This window comes from Manacus vitellinus, unplaced genomic scaffold (genome assembly GCF_001715985.3).
Source record: "Manacus vitellinus isolate BGI_N305 unplaced genomic scaffold, ASM171598v3 scaffold_23_pilon, whole genome shotgun sequence".
Classification (NCBI taxonomy): Eukaryota; Metazoa; Chordata; class Aves; order Passeriformes; family Pipridae; genus Manacus; species Manacus vitellinus.
The window spans coordinates 833036-856024 of record NW_021939718.1 but is presented as its reverse complement, the minus strand read 5'-3'; the positions used below and the strand labels follow the sequence as shown (position 1 = coordinate 856024).

The window sequence follows — 22989 nt, the reverse complement described above, 5'->3', positions numbered from 1 at the left end:
AAGAGCACACACTAAGGGTGTCTTTCTGTATTCTGTTGTTCTCCCAGGGGCAAATATTTAACATGACAACCATGTTTTAAGTAAAATAATATTCTTCTTTTAGCATTTTCTAATGTATGGCAAAAAAAAAAAGTTACCAAAAAAAGTTAAAAGCTGTCTTTTGAGGTTCCCAGTTACCAATTCTGGCATAGAGTAAAATTATGGAAAATATGGACTCTTTGTGCTTTTTTGAACTATTGTTACTGTGAAGTAAATCAACAATGAAGGTATGAATTCAACAAGCAAACCAGAAACAAAAGTCATGAACTTGCTGTTCCCCATACCTGAATGTGGATTTAATGGTACGTTAAATTTTCTGTAAATATGTGTCAGACTTGTAAGGCAGTTACTGATCTTACAGGAACTTTAATGTTCTTTTGGGGTTTTTTTAAGAATAATTCATGGACTGCTTAACAGCTTCAGAAAAGGAATTATATGAAAGCATACAAATATAATATGAAACCTCCTGGCAAACCTAAAGAGAAGGAAAATAAAAGTTTTCCTACTGAATTGGAAAAGACTTTATTTAAAGTATTTGGCACCTATTATTTGCTGGATGTCCACAGATTATCACAAATGCTGAGGCACTGGCACAGGTTGACCAGAGAAGCTGTGGCTGCCTCATCCCTGGAAATGTTCAAGGGCAAGTTGGAGATGGGATTTGGAGCAACCTGGTTGTTGTGGTTTAGGTATGATATTCTCCAGCTTAGTGCTCCCACTGAAACCATGCACAACTAGCTCACTCCCTCCCTCTCCTCTCCCTGTGCTGGAGAGGAGAATTGGAGGCACACAAAGTAAAGATCACTATTTGACGTAAGAAAAATTTACTGGAAACAGCAATGAGATAAGAAAACAGTAACCAGAAACAATAGTACCCGACCTCTCCCTCTGGCATGACCTGGAAGGGACTCCGTCTCCACAGAAGAGACTCCCTTCCCCCTGCCCCCAGCAATGATGTGAGGTAATCTCTGGGCCCTGGCCATGCCCCCTCCTGTCTACTGCAAAAAATAACCCTGTCCTGACTGGAACCAGGACACTGTTCTAGTGGAAAGTGTTCCTGCCTATGGCAGGATGTGTGGAACTAGATGGCCTTTAAGGTCCCTTCCAGTCTAAACCATTGTATGCATCTGTGATTGTCACTAAAGGTAAATGAATGAATAAATAAAGAAATAAACAAAAGCATCCCAGGTTTGGGAAGGTAATTTCCATTAATCGCCTCATTCTAAAAGAAAAAAGCTTCACTGGAGTTCACATTGTCTCTTAAGACTATTATATGAATAAACAATTATTATTCGTTCTACATCAGAACAATCACAACTTGTCCATTTGTTCTTCCACCTGAGCAGGTGGGAAATGGACTGTACGTTTTATTCTTCTGTACAACTGGTTATTGTTGCAGCATGGCAACAGGAAAGGATTTGCCAAAATTAGCTCCACTGTTATTTAATTGAATAAATTTTGGAGCCTCAAAAGGGGTTGAAGATAAGAACATATAATTATCAAAATACAAATATCACTGTGCAGGAAATGGTGAACAATCCAACCTCGCTTGCATCTTTACAGCAGTAAGTGTTCTGCTGTGATAAATGAGGTGAGATATGTGAGTGTGGCTAAACGAATACAGAACAAAGACATGAGGTATGATTTTGTTGAAAGCAGTTTCAGTGGGATGACTGAGAACAGTGTTCACCAGGTTGTCAGAATCAGTAGAACCAACAGTCCTTGAATGTAACGGCATATATCAGTTCAAGGATTTTGCTGTCTGGAAGTGCTTGCAATGAGGCACAGTCTAACCAGGACTACACAAACATGTAATTGAAGAATGTTTATTGACATAAGGAGACATGCAGAATTTTTGAGTTAGTTTTCAATCCCATGTAAAAGGCGACAGAACAAACAAATCTTTCCACAAACTGTGTTTTTTTTTTCCAAATGCCATTTTTGTCTCTTTCATATTTTCTTTCTATGCATGTCCAGCAAGGGAACGAATAGTTTTTCTGTGTTCTTTCAAATCTCACAGGATAGTTAAAATTATATGGTAGGATGTTCCTGTGTTCTTTTAAAGAAAACAAACTTTTCCTTTGTTCATATAGCACCAATCACCAAATAAAAACAAGGAAGGACATAATAATTATTATTTAATTAATATAATTACAAACAATGGACATAGCTATGAAATTTTGTTCTCTAAAAAAGCATTTAAAACATTTACTAAACTAATTTTTTTTAAAACAATTCATTAGCATATCCAATGTGATTTATGATCCATGACAGAAAGTAATGTATATTCATGCTGCCTAAGTCACAGAAGGAAATCTGTAATGATAGTTCACTGTTGAGACTTACATAAGTAATCCAGAAACAACTAATTAAATACTTGTACTGCCTTGTTCAAAAGGTGTAGACAAGCCCTTGGCTGAGGTGAATTTGCAAAATTCCATCAACAAAATAATCACATCGCAATGGTCTTTTCACTGTATATGGATTTTACCTATCCTAACAATAAATAGCTGAAAATTAAGCATGTAAATCAACATTATTATATGAAACCCTAGTGTAGACCATGGAGAGAGATGAGTGTGCTTGGGTAAGGATCAGTGAGTGCTTGAAGGTGCCTGTCCTGTCTCCACTGTCTGAGAAGACATGCTTAGAGGCACAAGCTCAGATTAGATATCCTCTAGACAGAAAAACACAGTGCCTTATTCAACCCATATAAAAGGCCAGAAATTATTATGTAGCTTGCAGAGCTGTAGGTGGTATAATATATTTGAAGTGGAGAAAATGAAGAAAAATTTTTCAAAACATATTTTTATTTTGGATAGTTTAGGTGTTTATTAGAAACTAGTGTGTACATGTGCATTAAAAAATGCTCAGCACACTTTAAAGTGTTTCTGCTATCAATGTCTTAAAGAAAATGCAAAGATCTAAGCAATACTCTTAAGTATTTTGTTTTACTTGAAGGGTTTCCTTACTCGTGGTACCAGTTCTTTCAAGAGGTTTCAGTTATTTGACTTCATTTTGATTTGTGTATGGTTTTAAACTCTTAGTTATACTGTTTGATAATGACTTGATCATAAGAAGACACAGGCTTTTAAGATACCTGTGAATTTATGTTCACTTACTTGCAGTTTTTTCTCAAACTGTTATGCAAATAATTTACAAATCACAGAACCATTGAAGATTCACGGATATCTTGAGACTACCTAGTGCAACACTATAGCTCAGGTTGCCCAGGACCATGGTCATTTTGGTTTTGATTATCTAAGGACAGAGAATCCACAGCCTCTCTGGGCAGCTTGGCCCAATGTTTTACCAAGCTCACAGTAAGAAAGTTTCATGTATATTAACTTGCGCCCGTTGCCTTTAGCCCTGCCACTGGGCACCACTGAGGAGAGTCTGTCTCCCTCTTCATCAGTGCCTCCTATCAGATATTTATACACATGGATAAGATCCCCCTGAGCCTCCTCTTTTCCAGGCTGAGCAGTCATGGCTCTCTCAGCCTCTCCTCATGGGAGAGGTGCTCCACCCCTTAATCATGTTCATGGCCCATTGCTGGACTCGCTCCATGTCTTTGTTTTACTGGTGAGCCCAGAACATGGCCCACAGCCAGAACCATTAAAGGAGTTTAATGCATTTCCTACAAGATACATGGAACAGAACAATAGCATATAAAAAATTAAATACAGGTCAACTTTAGAAATACTATATGCCAGTCTTTTACGTGAAGGTATGGATATCCAAGAAGAAAGTGATTTTTGTACCACAAAGCTATTTTTGCACATCAGAAATAGTGTTTTCTGCTAAACAGTGTGTCACTTCCTTTCTGATAGCCTAATTCAAAAAATAATAGTTATATAAATAATATATTTCTTTTATAATGTTTCTTTTGATTACTTAAGAGAAGAAAGTGAGGACAAAATATTTATGTTGAAAACTGTTTGTACATACGCATACACTGGGACAGAAATATACTGCATTATGACCTTCAGAATGATTTGCTTTTTGGGATAGCTAATCATCCACCAAGCCTACTGACTGTTATTCTGCATTATTCTTCAGGCTGTTAATTTCTGGTATGTCCTTGTGATGAATGATGAACACACGGAACGGCGTTATCTGCTTTACTTCCTTTTGAGTTGGGGGCTTCCAGCTTTTGTTGTGATCCTTCTTCTAATTATTCTGAGAGGAATCTACCATCACAGCACAGCACAGATTTATGGCCTTGTCTACAGTGATCTGTAAGTATTCCTTTAATAAAGGATGAATTAGGCATTGTACTGTCTGTATTGGTTTGTATTTAGTTTGTACACAGAGAAGGGAGTGTGCCCACAGCCAAATGCAGAAAGGAGCAGGGGGATTTCTCATCTGGTGGAGATGAAGCAAGTATGTCACCCATATGCAATACAGCACTTTCCATGCAATTGGGCTTTGCTCCAGTTTCTCCACAGCTCCATTCTGGGACGAGCATTGGCAGAGCTGACTCAAGCATATCTGCGTACTAAGTTATTTATTCTTTTCTGAGACTGTGCAGTTCGACGGTAAAGGCCAGAAATGGCTACTGCTGCAGAATGAGCAGAAGAGCATGGTTAAAAAAGCTAAAACCCCCATCTCTTTGGTTATAAAATGTATTTTCTGCTAAACAGTGTTACTACATTGTCAAATACATGTCAAATATTGTTCCTGAAGTGTTCCTCTTGTAATATTGGATATGTTGTGTTCCAAACTGTTCCAAATTTGAGCATTGCTGTATTGTTGACAATGATCATAGCTCTTTCAAAGCTATATATAAGCACAGAAAACTGTCCTAATTAAAACAATACATCTTTATAGAACCAGAGACATTTAAGTGAAGATACATAGATAAATATTTTTGCTCTTCCCTACCTCTTTTACTCTGGCCCCTTTTGTGACAAAGCTAATCTATGACGATAGCTAGGACATGAGGCTAATATACTTATTCACTTTGTGTTGCAATTACATGCTTCATGTGCAGGAAAGAGTAAACACACGGTTTCTTTTTAAAACAAGAGAAGAATGTACAAATTCTTTTTATAAAAACTTCTTATGGGAGTGCTTTCAGAGTAGAGCCAAACTAGGAGAATATCTATCTGTCTTTAATAAAAGAGGAACATACAGTGTGTATCATTCCATTATAAGAGAACAAAATTCAGTGAGTTTGTTTTGTCACAAAAAGGGAATTAGTGTGAGAAGTAGATACTTGAATTTAATATCTGTGTTTAAGTATATGCAAATATATATATATATCTTTGTGTCCTTATAAATATTATTTGTATATACATTTGTGTGTGCATATCTGTACTGTGCATGCTAAGCAGGAATACCTGATTTAGATCTATATTGGGTAGCACAAGCTGTCTGGCCATGTTATGTGAAGTTTAGTCCCACATTAATAGACACCAGCTCTCAATTCAGAAATGTATCTGAGGTCCACAGCAGCAGACCATTGCTGATGTTTATGTTATATCAGGAAGTGCTCCATAGCTCTATACCACCCCACACACATTGATGTTTCTTCACAGAACATGGTGAAAAAGAATGCTGTCTTTTTCTTCATGGTAATATGCTTTTTTGTGCATAGTAAACATAAGAAATGTGCGTAACATCATCAAGTTCTCCAATTGCAGTCAAGCTGTGAGTTCATGGTATATTATGGAGTGAACCACAGTTTTCCAACTGTTTCAGTCTTCATGTCCATGTCTCATTCTTTCAAAAACAAGGAAAAATCTCTAAATTCTGATAAAATTATTAAGTAGAGGAAAATTGCTCAGTCCAACTCATTGCCCAAATTAAATATAGTTTTTTTCCAGCATTCTGTCACAGTAAGCAAATGTTGGAGATCATCCCAAACTTAGTGAGTGTGCAGCTTATTCCAGCTCTGTCAGTGTGAACACTGTAAGAGAGATTTGCAAGGATTTTCATAAATAACATTAATGTTAGTTCCTAATTTGAGGAGCCCTTTAAGAGTTGCTCCTCATTATACAAAAGGACTTTCAAAGCCAGAATGTAGAAAAGAAGACAGACTGAACTATATCACCTGGTTTGATTTTTCCAAATCAGGATGCAGTAGTGGAAAAAGTGACAAGGAAATTTGCAAATTCAGGGTCATTACATACTGACTTCAAAATCAGTCTCAGAAATAGTTTGAGAAAAATGGTGTGCTGGTAAGGACTCATTTCATGTGAGAGCTGGAAGACTGGTTAAAGTAGTGAAAGCATTGAAGCCTGTTATTTTAACTCTCTCCTAAGTGATCACTCCTTCAGGCAACTCATTTTTGCATTACGGTGGTGTCTGACCAACTGTTTTCTTCCTAACCAGAATGCCATGGGCACAATTAGTTGCCAACAGTATGGTCATGCTGAAACAAGTCCATTTTATACTTATCCCAAACAAAAAATTATTTGAGCTATGTTGAATTTTATGCTTTACAGGAAGTATTATGACAGTCTTCCTCCAAATATGATAAATTCTACACAAAACCACATTTATTTTCTACTGGGACTCCTACATTACAGTATAAAACAGTAGTATACTGTTGATTATTTTCATAATGAGCGGTGTTTATGGTATGAACTGCACTCTTTGGCATTTTGTGAAAATTTTTTTATACTGGTGAATTTGTCTGTATAAATGCCACCAAGTAGCATTTTTTTAAGATTTTAAAGAGCTACATTTCAGATGAGGGCTCTTTCACTTCTCCTTTTGCTAATTCCCCCTTGCTCAGCTGCGAAGGTGAAAGTCTCTTTGAATAAGACCAAAAAAAGATGCTGATTAGAGGCATTGAATGAATGAAGTAATGAGATGGGCATTTGCATAGGATGGTTTTGAGTGGAGGAAGAGTGGTGTGGGTATCTGAGAAGGCAAATGTGGAGGTTCTATGAATATCTGATACAACACCTTTACTTAAGAAAGTAATAAGATTTGATCCACTCTTAAAAATATGTATTAGTCCTCATGTCCTCTTTTATAAAAGAATAGTGAGTTATGTCAGATTTATGTGTCTGTAACTACCTAATTTCTGTGTGTAATAACCATTGGCTCAATCAGATCATGAAACTTCATGAAACATGAAAAAGCAGGAGTTTTCTCTGTGTGTAGCTGACTTGTAGAAGGGGCTTGGATAGGCACTTGCCATCTATCCTGCTTTTTGCTTTTTGTGATAAAAGTCTTAGATGACAGTTAGTTAGTCTTTGTAAATGAAAAGTCTAATGCGTCTCTCAGGTATATTGTCTACCCTAGTCTCTAGTAACTATGCACTAAAATGCTTCCTTGCTTAAGAATTGCCATGATGACTGAAGCGTTAGTGGATTTTAGTGAAAAGGGGCAGTTGTCGATTCCTTTCAGCTGGCTAGTAACTGGAATTTCAGTTTGAACTAAATGGTTTAAAATCACTCTAAAAAAGTGTATTATCCTTCTATATTTCTGAGATTTATGTCATACAGACAATTTACAACCCCTGTTTGAATTTGCTGTAATCTCTGTTTAAATTATCTTCGAAGGACATAAAGTCTAATGTTTAGGTCCACACTGTTTTAAAAAAGTATTTCCTTTTGTCATTTCCTATTACACTGAATGTCACCATGACTTCGTGTTGTGAGACAAGTAGAGACCTCAGGATAACCTTTCTCTTCCATTTGTTTTGGTTTTGTCCAGAGAAGGGCAATGAAACTGGTCAAGGGTCTGGAACACAAGTCTTACAAGAAGCAGCTGAGTGAACTGGGGTGGTTCAGCCTGGAGAAAAGCAGACTGAGGGGGGACCTTCTCACTCTACAGCTACCAGAAAGGAGGTTGTAGCCAGGTGGGGGTTGGTAACAAGCGACAGGACAAGAGGAAACAGCCTTAAGTTGTGCCAAGAGAGGTTTAGATTGGATATTAAGAAAACTATGCTCATGGAAAGGATTATAAAGCATTGGAGCTGGCTGCCCAGGCCAGTGGTGAAGTCACCATCCCTGTAAGAATTTAAAAGATATGTGGATGTGTCACCTGGGGACATGCTTTAGTGATGGGCTTGACAGTACTGGGTTAATGGTTGGACAGGCCTTTTCCAACCTAAATGATTTTGTGATTCTGTGATTGTCTCTTTCAGGATTATAAACCAAAACCATAATTTATGTTTCTTTACAGAAATTTTTAATGCCCTTGCACACTTTAACAACCTCCTTCTCCTTTTCAGAAGAATATTTCTTATTAAATAAAGAAAAAATTATGAACAGGTGAGTTCACAACAAGACAGGAGTTCAGCTTAATATCAAATTCCAAATCTCACTGTAGTTCCCAAACTTTAGACAGTTCAGCATTTGCAGTTGTCTTGTATATTCAGCTAGACTGCCACGGCCTCATGAAGGTTCTGAATATGAGTTTAATCTTAACAATACAGTTAAACAGCGTGGTATTTTTTCTAATAGATCTCTTAAAGTACAAAGACACAGTTAACCTGGTATGGTGGAAAACATGAGGCAAATGCAAACTGTAGATATTGCCAAAGAGATTTATAATGCAATGGAGAGGTGAAGAAAGAGAGGAATGTAAAGATTTACATAAAATCTAGCTCTCACCAGTTTCATCCTGGTCAGTTGTAATTATCTTACATTTACAGAACAAAGAAACAAGCAGAAGATCTAAAACAGAAATCCTTGACAGTAAAGTAGCTGTCTAATATTTCCTATAACCCTGAAAATTTCAATACCGTTTGAAGCCAGTGGAACCACACCTATTTGCAGGATTTTGGCTTAACTCATCTGTTTCTGATACCAGAGTCCAGAATTATTTAATGATAAGTATATCAGTTTTTGTTCACAAACATGAGTTTAAAGGTTAATTATGCTACATTCACTGGATTTGTACCTAAGAGACTGTCCAGAACTGTAAGATATGTTACAAAAAAAAGTACTACTCTAAAATTGTCGAGAATCACAGATCAGAGGAGCTTGAACTTTTAACTCAATTAGGTGATTTAAATCTCCTACCTATAGTAGCATGTTTTTTATAAACTCAAGAACTACTCGTTGCAGCTTTAAGCTTTGAGTCTGACTACATCTTCTTGAAAACAAACTCCCCTAAGAAGGTCAAAGGACTTTTTTTGTTAGAATTTAAGCTAAAACAAGTAACCTTTGAAAATGAGAAAACTGAAAGTTTTAAACTTGACAGAATAAAAATTCAAAAGTTTGTAAACAAGTATCTCTCTGCCCACTGTATGCACGCAAAAGCTGGTCAAACTGTTTTTCAGGCATGACTTTAATCATGCTTTAGCCTACCTTTTTTTCATTGTAGAAAATTCTGTAATTTCCTCCAGTTTCCAGAAGGTGGGTTTTTTTTGTTGTTCATGTTCCCCTAGTGGTCAGTGTGTGGCTCAGTACTGTTTAATGTCTTCATTGAACTGAATGAGGGGATTGAGTCTACCAGAAGCAAATTTATGAATGACACCAGGTTGGGTGGGAGTGTTGATCTGCTGAAGGTAGGAAGGTTCTGCAGAGGAACCTGGGCAGTCTGATTAGACGGGCCAAATCCAACAGGATGAGGTTCAACAAGACCAAGTGAGAGGTCCTACACTTTGACCTTTACAACCTCCTGCAGTGCTACAGGCTGGGGGAAGAGTGGCTGGAAAGTGACTTAGAGGGAAAGACCTGGGAGTGCTGGTTGACAGCAGCTGAACATGAGCCAGCAGTGCGCCCAGGTGGCCAAGAAGGCCAATGGCATCCTGGCCTGGGTTAGGAACAGTGTGGCCAGCAGGTCCAGGGAAGTGATTCTTCCCCTGTACTCAGCACTGGTGAGGCCGCACTGTGTCCAGTTCTGTGCCCCTCAATTCAGGAAGGACACAGAGGTACTGGAGCGTGTCCAGGGAAGGCTCTGGAGCACAATGAGGAGCGACTGAGGGAGCCAGAGTTGTTTAGCCTGGAGAGGAGAAGGCTCGGGGAGACCTCGTCACTCTCTACAACTCCCTGAAAGGAGGTTGTAGTCGGGTGGGTGTCAGTCTCTTCTCCCAGGCAACTGGTGATAAGATGAGAGGACACAGTCTCAAGCTGCACCAGGGGAGGTTTTTCACAGAAAGAGTGATTAGATGTTGGAATGGGCTGCCCAGGGAGGTGGTGGAATCCCTGGGTGTGTTTAAGGAAAGACTGGGCGAGGCAGTTAGTGCCATGTTCTAGTAGACAAGATGTGTTTGGTCATAGGTTGAGCTTGATCTCAGAGGTCTTGCCCAACCTAATTGGTTCTGTGATTCTGTCTCAGACATGGATGTCTGTTACTCGCTCTTTTCCCTCTGTCAATTCCTCCAGGTTCTATGAGTGTCTCTGTTATAGCAGGATCATTTATTTGCATAAGGGAAAATGATTTCCTCTCTCAAGAGAATCCCCCTTATAGATTAATTTTCCTCTTTAAAATTCCCTGTGGCAAATAGAGTACAGAATAAGCACGTGTGCCTTTACAATACTTTAAAATCATAGAAATACACATGTATTTGGTTTCAGTGATAGTGATATGATAACATCGTCAGCACAAAAAAGGTAAGCTAAATGTTTTCATGTCTTCTTTGTATCATATCATCTGTCATGATCATATCTGTGAGAAATAGTGTAAAAGATTGTCCACTGAAATTCCTTTCTAGAAAAAAGCAAATACTTTTATGTCCTCTACAGTCTAGACCCAAGGCAGAGTTTTTTGCAGGAAAGTCACTGAATCTGTGACTGTGCAACCACATTCATGGGGTGAGAAAACAGAAGGCTAAAGAAAGCTGGAAATTATGAACTTTTTGCTGTGACTAAGCATTACAACTGTTTATGTTGCTTACACTGCAGTTTCTCCAAATCAAGCTCTTACACATGGGGATAGCTCAGGGCACAAAGTAATGTCTAGGAGCTATGGCCAATATGATTTGGATAAGAAAGTCCACAGAATACACATTTCAGTACCAGGCACGTTGCAATGGGTCAAGAGCACCTTGTGCCATGGTTTCTCTGTAATCAAAAGTCTGTCATTCTGGTGCACTGACCCTTAACCCAGTCAGAGAAGTATACTGGGCACTGCCTTGGGTCTCACTCAGTTGTATGACTGTCTCACTGCTGGCATATGTCCTGGGCACAGATCCCTGGCTTACTAGCTGTTCCCTAAAATGGAGATCTGCTTTCTTTAACCCAAGGACCAGTAACAGGAATATTTTAGCTTCAGTGAGCTAATTTCTGTCCAAGTATTTGGATGAAGTCTCATGTCCCCTTTTCCATATTACTTCAAAAGTGCTGAATTTAATCTTGAGTCTCAGAACAACATTCTTGAATCACCAAACTTTTACAGGCAGGAATAGGTAAGAAAATAACTAAGAATAGCCAGAAGCAGCATTCATGGATTTTAACTTATCTGTCAGACATGCTAAGAGGTAGAGGATTGTACTACAGATTGTACTACAGATCTGTGTGGAATTTCCATCCTCTAATGCCTGACTCTGGCTTTATATTCTGTATGGATTTGGAAGTGTCTCCCCACTTGGTACTGTCTTTCCACCTTCTGCTTCCTGTTATTGCAGTTTTTCTCTCAGTTCACTAGTACCTCATCTGGGATTTCAAAGCTTTTGCAAACTGCTGTTGCTAGAGCTCAGCGCAGAAAGATGCTTCGTTATCTGTATGCGAGGCTGAATGCTGCATGAACCACTCAGCTGAAGTTGTGGGGGGAGAAGCCTGCACTTTTCACTGTGATTTCTCACCATTCAATGCTTTGTCCTTCTCTGCAGGGTAAATTAACCCATGCTGAGCTCTATGTTATTGCAGGAGAAATGTTTTTGAGGAACCAGAGCTACTTGAGTTATGGTGACCCAGCATCACAATATAGGCATCCATATATATATATACACACACATATATATATATATATATATATATATACACACACACATACACATATATATAGGGAAAATACTCAACTTCCCTCATCTACAGCATAGGCTAAGAGAGTACAAAGTTTGGTGATTCTATATTCTGTACTTGTGCTATATTTTCTAAGTTCTTCTATTACTACTGGTGAAGCTGCCTAATGTGCTACCCACTGCTAAGAACTATTTAAAAATACCTCACTTCTAAATGTGCTAGCTTTAATTACCTTTCATTTATCCCTCATTACCAATATATGTTTTCAGTGGAGGAGAATAGTTGGGTACAGGAACAGGTATTTGAGCGCCTTTTATATCTTGGCAAATATTTATTGTTAAGCAAATGTTAGCATATCAGAATCAGACCTAATCATTGTGCTGTGCTTTTAAAGCATTAAAATAAAGAAAGATAAATTCTGCCTTCTCTGACTGATGGAATTTTGAAAAGTGAGTACAGAAAAGTATTTATTATTGTAAAATTCCCAATCACTATGGGATGGTTAAGTTCTGACAAATCATGGTACCATGGTAAAAGGTTGAAGAGATAGGTTGTTATAGGTGAAAGCTGCACCTGCTAATGACCATGGGGCCTGATCCTTCAAACAGTTTCAGATGAGGGAATTTTCGGGCCCAAACAAAACTCCAGGAACTTCTCTGAAGCCTGTGCAGCACTACAGCAGGAGTAACAGAGAGCATCTGCAGGATGAAGGCTTCCATCCCTGTTACTGACAGCTATCGAAAGCTTCGTATTTCCTTTCAGGTTGTACAGAAAATTAGCAGCATAGTCTTTCCTACTTTGTGATCTTTAATTAGCAGAATACAGCCTACTGCTACTAAACCAGCTTGTTCTCAGTTTATCTGTTTTCCAACAGTTTAGAAATACCTTCATCTGATACACCAGAATAAAGCAGGAAATGCTAAAATAAGCAATAGTGAGATCAACACCAGCAGCTGGTTCTAACTACTCCATTGACACTGACAAACTGAGTCCTTCTAGTATTTGATCTTCCTGAAAAAGATGAGAAAAAATAGTACTTTGTGTTTTGTTTTGCTTTGTTTCTAATTTCACCACAGGATTATTCTACAATAGGTCAATTCTGTGCTCAGATTTTAGCTGTGTGAAGTACATGGACATTGACTGAATTTAGTGCAATGAGCTGTACTTTGGAAGACAAACTCTTGTCTATGTGATGTAAAAGCACAAGTAAATAAAAGTATATCTCACTTAACTGTGCTAAGGTACATCCAAGTGAAAGGAATAAAGCTTTAGCAGATTGATTTGTATTTATTAGTATTACATTTGATTTCTTGATATGCCTTTTAGAAAACCAGTATGTCCACAAAAATCTTTTGCATGACATTTTGTTATTATTTGTGCCAAAGGGCAAGACTGTGAACATGAACCTCTTTTTATGTTTGACAGTTTACACGTGGAAACATCCCCTTTTTCACCTTGGCTTAAAGAATGGATAGAAAAAGTAAGCTAATTAGGAGTGTCGACCTTAAGACAGTACAAGGGAAACATTTTCTTGCATGTGAGAAACTGCAACAAATATTAAATAGTAAAAAACCCCCAGAAATAGCCATAGCAATAGATTGTAGTTTCAAAGCCATTGATAGTGACTGATACACGTGAGAAGGAAGCCTTAGATTTAAACAGGAGCAAGATAATTAAATCTGACACGTAACTCCTTATGTAATTTTAAAATTGCGGTGTTAGCAAGAACCCTACTCTAAGAGATTTCAAGCAGGTTTCTTTCAGCTTAGTTGCCTGGACCAGTGCGGAAGGCTGCAAGTCTTCTGGGTGTTTTGGAATGATCTGCCTGGGGTCTCCAGAGCTTCCAGTGCTTTAGAAGTCTCAACTGTATTAATGCAGTGCTTATTCTGGGTCCTTGCTGCTTTTCCTTTGGCACTTCCTTAGTCTTTACTTTCACAGTAGGAAAAAAAAAATATAGGAAAAAAAAATAGGTATAAAATTGAAACACAGTAAGTCATGTTCTAAAACAACAGCAGATTAAGTTTTGGGTTATCATTATAGGAAAGCATTGTTTAGGCATTTAATTTTTCCCCTTTTCCCAACTGTTTAGCTCTACAATAACAGCAGCCATAGAGTAAAACAAGGAAATCGGTTTTTTAATTTCTTAGGTCTGGTTTATTGACAAGACTGTTGTTGCACACACTGACTCAGACTGAATCTTCTGAAGATCCTGTTCTTTGCTGTTTCAAAATAGCATCTTGGCACTTATTCATTCTTTGTTTGCGGTGGACTGGATTTTCCCCACTGTTTTCTATTGTTGGTAGTTACTCTGTGGGTACGTCCATTAATGAATATGGTGCTACTCATACTGAATTTTGACATGTTAGTAAGGTGATATGGTCAAATTTCTAGCAGCTATTCCCCCTGATGTAGAATTGTCTTCCAAAAAATTTTTGGCACAATCTATCCAAATGTAAACAAGAATGAGCAGGCCTTGGCCTAATTTCTGGCAATTGTAATTCTGCTGCTTTCTGAGCTTACATTTCTTAATCAAAATAGCCCAACTGTATTTTCATTACCTTTTTTCCATCCTTCTCCTCTTTCCCTCACTCTCTTTCCTCTTACTTTTGCTACATAGACAAAAGAAACAAAAAGAAACCTAAATAAAGCTGAAGAGTCAACTCCTGCATTATCACTCTATAAAATCTGGGAAAACCGTTATTAAACATTTTGCATTTCATTTGAAACATATACAAAATGTAAGTACAAGAATTAATTTCACAATGTAGAATTAAATATGAAATAAAACCTATGGGCCTGTTTTTCAGTTAATCTGTATGAGACATAAACTGATTTTGATTTATCAAACACAGCTTTCATTTTTGTTCATACCAAACAACATCTTCAGCAGTTGTATGGGCAGTAAGACATTTCTTTTTTTTGTTCATTTTCCCATCATCCTAATGAGGTGACAGAGGCCAAGTACAGCACTGAATCAAAGGAGTCAGTCTAGCAGTGTTCTGCTTGGGGCAGTAGTATTTCATTACAGACATTTCAAAATGTGCTTGTACGAGGGTGTGACTTGTTTCGCAACTGCAGTGGATTCTTTGGGGCATCTTTTATGATTCCTCTGAGATTTGTTTGACTTGACCTGTGAGCAGATGGTGTTCGGTGTTCCAGAGAAAATCTCCTATTTCCTTTTGAGGAATAGTGATTAAACAAAAGCAAAAGTAACATCATGTTGGAGTCCTTTAGATGCAGCTACAGGGAAAGCACTCACCTTTTTATTCTCTTTTCCAAAATAATTTCATAGGTATATACAACTGTAATCAACTTTTTTGCTGAAATTATAGGGTGAATTTTTCCTCCCCCTGATTTGAGTTCTTGCACTCTGTCTCTTAAGTAAATAGGGAAGATTGAACCAGGAATCTTCTACATTTAGACACCAAAATATATGTGGTTGTTGCCACAAATCATAAGATAAGATGGATAAGATGGGAAACAGCTGTTAGAACATCATGGGCATGTGTTTGTGAAGAGCTTGTACATCATATAGAGAATAAGATTTCTTGCAAAGGTGCACAGAAGTGTAAGATGAACTTGTAGCTCCAACCAGATGTGTTTTGGGGGCAGAGGCTCTGCTTGCTCAGGTGGTGTTTCCCATCTTTGCTCCCCCATGAAGCACAGGCAACTGCAAGAAGCAGCTTAGCTCCAAATCTGCTCCCTGCGACATGGCCAACACGGCTGACAAAGCTCAGCCTTGGAAAACCCCCTTAGCAAACAGCTCGTGGAACTAGGAGCACTCAACCTGCAACAGGTGGGGTGCAGCCTCTGCACTCTGTGGGCTGACAAATTTGGGTTTTTCAGGCTGCCTATGAGGGAACAAACTGGTACTTCCTCCAGAGCAGCAACACTGTGAGTTTCCGCTCTGTGCTGTGTCCTGAACACACTGTACTGAGAGATATGTCTGTTTGCAAAGCATGGGGGGAAAAAAGCACTCTGAAAACCCCTTAACTCTGAACATTGCAAAAGCCTCTGATAATATCCAGAGATGGAGATTCTGTGGCTGCATTTTTTGGTTGTGAGAATTAAGACAAGGTTTTAAAAAACCAGCCTTGCTAATATCAGAAAGGGTTGCCTGCAGTTCACTTATCAGCAAGAATATTTATTTATATTGGTGTTCTTTGGTTATCAGTAACAGCACCAACACGAGTTTATGGTAGAAGTTCAGTTTACGTGAAACTATATTGTTTACGTGAAACAATAAGTTGAAAAAAAGCCTGAGAAATCTTTATAATGCTAGTGCATTTTGGTACACTTCTAATTTGTTTTACATGACATTTTCTTAGCTTTCCTAAATGTCTTGTCTGACTGGTAGAAAGCCTACTTGTTTTAAGCAAATTTACTGTGGGACTAGAAGCAACATGAACTGACATTTCAATAGCTTCAGATACATATAATGCAGAGAGAAGCGTAATATTCGCAACTGTTATATCTGTCTTCTAGGGGACTGAAACACACTTATATTAGAAAAGTTTTTTTTCTCCATAAAATATAGCTCCAACAGAGTTCCAGACTTTTTTTAAACTTCTGTAATCATCCTGTGTCTCTTAATTTCAGTGTGATCAGTATTTAGGATCCAATCGCTTGATTTTTGGACCCATTTGTAATACCTGCCTACATTTTTTGGTTGAAAGAGATAGGGAAATTATTTCTAGAAGGAACATACATATGAAAATACCACTTTAAAATCTTAAACTGTCTAATTAGAAATTTCCAGTGTGTAACAAGTACATTTCCAAGGTTTTTTCTAATAAAACTGGAATTTGAGCTATTTTATAATACTGTACTACAACTCAATTTAAGAAAATCAGACTTCACTTTAAAACCTGAGGCAGTCCATATAATTTGACAAACATGGGTTAAGCAAGTGCCAGGGATTTTCCAAAGAATATAGGAGAGCTTGTGGGCAACCATATCCTGCCAAGGCGATGTTAGTGGGACGTCAGCTGCGTCGTGCTTCTTTGAAAGCTCTCACATCACTGTTTAACTCAGTTATGGATCAGTGCTGCTTTCACCTTGCCATCAGGCCATTTTTTTGGAGTTACCTGATGCAAATATAAACAAGATAACTCTCTCCTCATTATTTTTAGCTACTATATTGTTGCAGGTTATACACAAAAAAAAAATCTATTTCCTGAGAGGAACCTCTTGCTAAAAGAAACCCTTGCATATTGGAGAGTCATCAAAATATAAGCCTATGTCACACTTCAGTCATCCTCCACTGCTTAAACAACTTCTCTACTCTACCAAGTGTAATTTAGAGTATGGTGAGGCAGCTGTAATTTATGCTTACCAATGCAAAATCATTATTCCCTGCTTAGTAGAAAAATAGCTCAGTTGGAGGTCCTAGCTCAGTGTGCTCATACTGAAGCACGGAGTCATGAAGGGGGGGCATACTGTGTCTTCCTAAGTCATGGTATCACTGTGCTTCCCTTACAGTGTTCCATTTACTTAAGACGTGTCAATTCTTCTAAAACTTGCCAAGGTTATTCATAATAGAATAACTTGGGTTATTATGAGAGAAATGCAGAGGGCATCTGACCATGAAGTACAACTACCATGGCCTTTTGAGTCATATTTTGATCAAGGTATCCATGGCCTTCCTTTTCATGCAGGTCATTGTGCAGCTGCAGTACATTATTTTATTATGACTTTTTTTTTCCAATAGTAGCTGGAGTTTTCTGGTTAGAGGTGGGCAAAATCTTGGGAGGGGACACAGCCAGGACAGCTGACCCAAGCTGACTGAAGGAATATTCCATAATAAATCATGTCTGTTCAGATATAAAACCTAAAAGAAAGGAGGAGGAAGGGGAGACACTCCTCATTATGATGTTTGTCTTTTGAAGCAACTGCTACACATGCTGAAGTCTTGCTTCCTGGGAAGTGACTGGACATCACCTGTTGATGGGAAGTAGACCACAAATCTTTTGTTTTCCTTTGCTCCCACACATTCCATCTTATTTTCTGGCCCAGCCCTCCTCCCTGTCTTGCTGAGAAGGGGAGTGATAGAGTAGCTTGGAGGGTACTTGGCATCCAGCCAAAGTCAGGCCACAACAAAGCTCAAAGGCCTGGAGTAGGGTTGGAGTAGTGTTGATAGACTGTAGGGGACGGAAGGAGCCAAATCTGACGTAGAATGATCAGTAGTGACCTTTTATGACTCAGTCTGCCTCTGCCTGGACATTGTCTTAAAAGTACCAAATTGAGATGATGTAAAATAGGGTTAGACATTTTGGATGGTAAGAGGATCCATGCTTTATCACAGATCCTTAGATCTATGCTGGTGGATGTCCCCCATGAAGTCAGTACTGATTGTAGATGGGTATTTTTCCTAGATTCTTGTTTTTCCTTTTCACTTACCAGAGTAGACATATTGTGCCAACACTGGACCAACATTTGGTTGCAAAAAGTTGTTTTAAGCTATATCTATGTGAAAATGCATCCATAGAAACAGAGAGACCTGATTGTCTAAGCACTGTCCTGGCAACTGTAATCCCTTTACTGTGCTTTTTGACCTTACACTAACATCTTCAAAAGCTTTCTAAAAATAAGTTTACATCACTAAATTTTCTTTCTACATTGCAAATTGGAAATTTTAACCTTTTTAGCCTATACTTAATATATAATAAGTATAGATGATAGATCTATGACTCAATACTACCATTTACCATGATGTTATTACTCAGAGCACATCTGAAACCAGAGTTTGCTTTCTGAAAGTTTAGGGGGGAAAAAGTAATACTCGGGATGCATCCATGGCTGATGTATTGAAATGCACTTTGCCCTTTTCAAAAGAAACTAAAAAAAGAAAATCTTTGCTGATGGGTTGTTTTAGAATTCTCGTGTTTGTCTTATGCAAATCTTTAGAGAGAAAATGTCTAACCAGTAGCAGGATGCAGGACATATTATCAGTGGAAGTAAAATTTTTGGTAAATGTTATTTTGGATACTGGATAAAGTAAGCACTGCATCATTAGTCAGGAGCTGTACATGTGGTTTTCATTCCTGGATGTTGGAAAGATTACTTTTCCTATTATGTAATTTGGCTTGTGCAATGTTTATTTGATTATGCATATAAAGAGCAAAAAGGTTGTAAAAAAAATACATTAGACATATTCTCTATATATGTGCAGGTATCTTGTGCATGTGCATAGTTTGTGGTTATTGGTAATAAAGGGAAGGAAACAGAAGGGTAAAGGGTTGAAAGAAGGGAAAAAAGCTGAAGATAAAAGAAAAGGAGTAAAATTGAGAAATTGCAGTGGAAAAAAAGAAAGCTCATCTCTGTTTTGGGCTTGAATCTCAGTTGCCTGGGAAAGGTTTAACAAGTGTTCCCCTGAAGAGAAAGTTTAGAACTGAGTCTCAGGGGTTTCAATGGAAAGAATTGTTCAAACAAAGAAACGAGCTGCCTAACATCTTTCATTGTAAGGCATGTGCTTTAAGTATTTTTATGTGGACTTTTTTTCACCAAGCATTAGTTTCTGGGTTTGAAAGTAGCTTTCTAGTTGTATTTGGTTGGTCCTTTAGGAGGCCTAATCCTGATCCTTGTTGATCTCCATACAATTAATCCCTCCCGTGACTTCCCTGTTAGCCATTAGCCTATCTTGGTATAGTTTAAGCCCCTTGGCTTGTGTTTTCCAGCAAAAAAAATGTATTACAACATGGAGAATTCTGCCTCTGCTTTTTACCCACTTGTAGTTTGCCAGTAACTCTCTCTCTTCATTAGGAAAAAAAAGCACAAACCAAACAATGAAAAATGTATCAGAACAATTTTTTTACCGGCATGTTCAGAGCACATTTATAAGACCTCTGATAGCCTTCACAGATCTATTATGAACTTTTTTTATTCAATTCATGTTTTTGAAATGTGGCAAAACCAGACTGTCAAGTTTCAGCTGGTGCAGAGTTAATTTTTTCATAGTAACTGGGACAGTGCTTTGGACAGTGTTCTGGATTCAGGATGAGAAAAATCTTTACAACACACTGATGGTTTGGCTGTTGCTACTTAGTGCTCACCCTAAGTCCAAGACCTTTTGATATCTCATGCACTGCCAGTGAGGAGCTGCACGAAAAGCTGGAATAGAGCATGACCAGGACAGGTGACACAAAGTGGCCAAAAGGATATTTTATACTGTAGAATGACATGTCCAGTATATAAATTGAGGGAGTCACATGGATGGGTGTTCAGGAATGGGCTGGGCATCGGTCATCAGGTGGTGTTGCAATTGTGTTGTGCATCACTTGTTTCTTTCTGGCTTCTGTTACTCTCTTTCATAGTTATCATCATCATCATCATCATATTTTGTTTCAGTTATTAAATTGTTCTTATTTTAACCCACAAGGTTAAAGTTTTCTTGGGGATTCTCCTACCCACTGAGGGAGCGGGGGGGAGTGAGCGAATGGTACTTGGCTGCTGTCTGGGATTAAACCATGACACAGGCACAACATGTCACTGAGGTGCTTGTAATGGTGATTAGAGCAGAATGTTTGCTTCATATGTGTTGTAGAATAGACAGTTGCTCATACATCCAAGTATGCCCTTTACCTCTTTAGAAGAGCGTAAAGTTACAACTCATGTTCTTAATGTGATCCATAGTAATTTCCAGATTTCATTCAGCAAAAATAAAACTAGCCAGTGGGTGCAGTAGATCCGCAGTATGTTTTACATTGCTTTCTTTACATTGCATCCCACTGATGTGCCCTTCAAATGTTTTTGGACATCTATCTTGGTCACTAATGCACTATAAAATATTATTTTTGTCTCATTTAATACAAGCCTGGGATAAAGGCGTTTCCATTCAAATTTACCACAGCACAAAACTGGGGAAAAAAGTACATTAAATATTAGTTAAAATTCAATCTGAGATCTCTTCTGAAGAAACAGTACAGTATTTAGTGACAAATGTGGACAGAATTTATTGTGGCAAGAATAATTAGCTATGCAAAAATAGGATGAGGGATAACTGGTTGTTTACCAGTTCTCCATGAAAAGATCTCATGTGTGTTGTGGATGATAAACTGAGAATGAGTCAACAATTTTGTGCTATGGCAATAAAGACAGATATGATTTTGGCCTACAGATAAAGCAATTTATTCTTAAGGACACATAAAGTCCTTCTGCTCTAGATGTGTACTGAGATGAAATGCTATCAAAAGTGCTGTACCCCATAACTTAAGGAATACATTAGCAAAGTAGTTTGATCAAGGAGACTGGCAAAAATCTCAGATATAAAATATTTCCCAAAAGACTGAAAGATCTAGGATTTCAATGAAGAGAACAGCAAATGGAAAAGCATAGCAATTTACAAGCATATAAAGAAATATTGCAGCAAACAAGGGAAAAATCACTTTCCCACAACTGTATTGGCTCTGACAAGACATAACCTGTGTATACTGCACCAAGAAGGAGTTGAGTTTAACATTGGGTAGTAATCTCTTCAGATAAGTGCTGTGAAGCACTGATACAGATTTCTTGGAGAGGATTTGTGTTCTTTATCACTAGACAGAGATTAGGCATTAATGAGGTAGGGTGTGATTCAGAGGTATTTTTTAAGGAGAGAAAGGCTTTTTAGTTCTCAGACACAGTACAGTTTCTTGTAGTAAAAGGCTTACAAGGACAGCAAGTAATTTCTGATGGTACTTCAAAAATATTTTGAATTCTCACTCATGGTAAACCATCCCATAGCTGTACCCATTATGCAATCACAGGCCAAGACTTGCTGCAATGAAAGGTAGCAAGGTGGCATCTGTTATACATGCAATTCCTATCTGTGCAGTAAAGCTCGTAAAAACCTCCAATTAGTGCTGAAACACCTTCCATTGTTCAAGGCTGCCATAAAGCACATAAAATTGGGCCATGCTCTTTAATTCAGTCTTTCACTGAGTTTTACAAAGCGCAAAGTCTCTGTTTCCAGAGTGTTACGTGATCTGTTTGTTAGTGTGTCTAGAAGACTGTGTGAACAGTCTGAACCCGTGTGCCTTTGGCACTGTGAATTTTTGTACAATCTTGTAGAGATCTCTAGAATTTTACCTACTGTAGAAACAGAAATTTCTCTAGTGTGAATGTTGCTTGAATTTCCTCAGAAACTAGTGACTACCATCTCAAATGTTACCCATGTTAAGATTAGCATGCACTTTCCATATGGTTTTCTTCACATCCCTTCATAGAAACAATAAGCTTTAAAAAACCACAAAACCAAAACCAAAACCAAACACCCCTCCCCCCCAAAAAACCAAACCCAAACCAAACCAAACCAAACAACGACAACAACAAAAAAACCTACCAAACAAAACAAAAACAAATGACACATACAACAAAAATGTCCACATATTTCTTTCTCCGTCAGGCGAGTGTAAAACTAAAAGAGGAGAGAATTAATTAGATATTAGGAAGACATTCTTTCCTGTGTGGGTGGTGAGGCACTGGAACAGGTTGCCCAGAGAAGTTGCCCCATCCCTAGGAGTGTTCTAGTCCAGGTTGAATGAAGCTTGGAGAACCTGGTCTTGTTGTGCAAGGTGTCCCTGCCCATGGCAGGGGGGTTGGAACTAAATAATCTTTAAGATTTCTTCCGACCCAAACCATTCTAAGATTCTTTGACTCTATGATAACCTTGTTGCTTAATGTATTTATGGAAAAGGATTCATATCATCATGGCTAGGCTTCATGAACGAAGATTTGGGAAGGCACTACCCACACTTGTTGCAAACGTGTTGGTGGCTAAAAGGGCCAATACGAGATAGACATGACCAGTTGCAAAAGGCACAGCAGAAAGACTCCCCAGGTGGTACACTCTGCAAGGCACGATTCTTTCTGCATTGTCTTTTCACCTCAAGAGTGATCCTGCGTGCTTTCTCAAAAGCATCAGCAGCGTTATAGATGGTGTGTGTCCAAACTTCCCGGTTGGAGGCCAGAGTAGACCAGTTATGTTGATCAATATGGCCAAGGCTGAGATGTTGTTTCAGGGAGTCCTTGTATCTTCTCTTCGGGGCTCCTCTCTTGTGGCAGCCAGTGGCAAGTTCACCATAAAGCAAGATCTTAGGGAGGC

The 22989-nt window shown here is 38.3% G+C and overlaps 1 protein-coding gene across 1 annotated transcript in view; it reads left to right on the top strand.

Moving 5' to 3' along the window:
• ADGRV1 (adhesion G protein-coupled receptor V1) overlaps positions 1-22989 on the top strand; it is a 263198-nt gene that overhangs the window by 187773 nt on the left and 52436 nt on the right. Inside the window, exon 88 of the mRNA XM_018072867.2 lies at positions 4099-4277. Coding sequence (XP_017928356.1) covers positions 4099-4277 — 179 coding nt within the window. The remainder of the gene's footprint in view (positions 1-4098; positions 4278-22989) is intronic.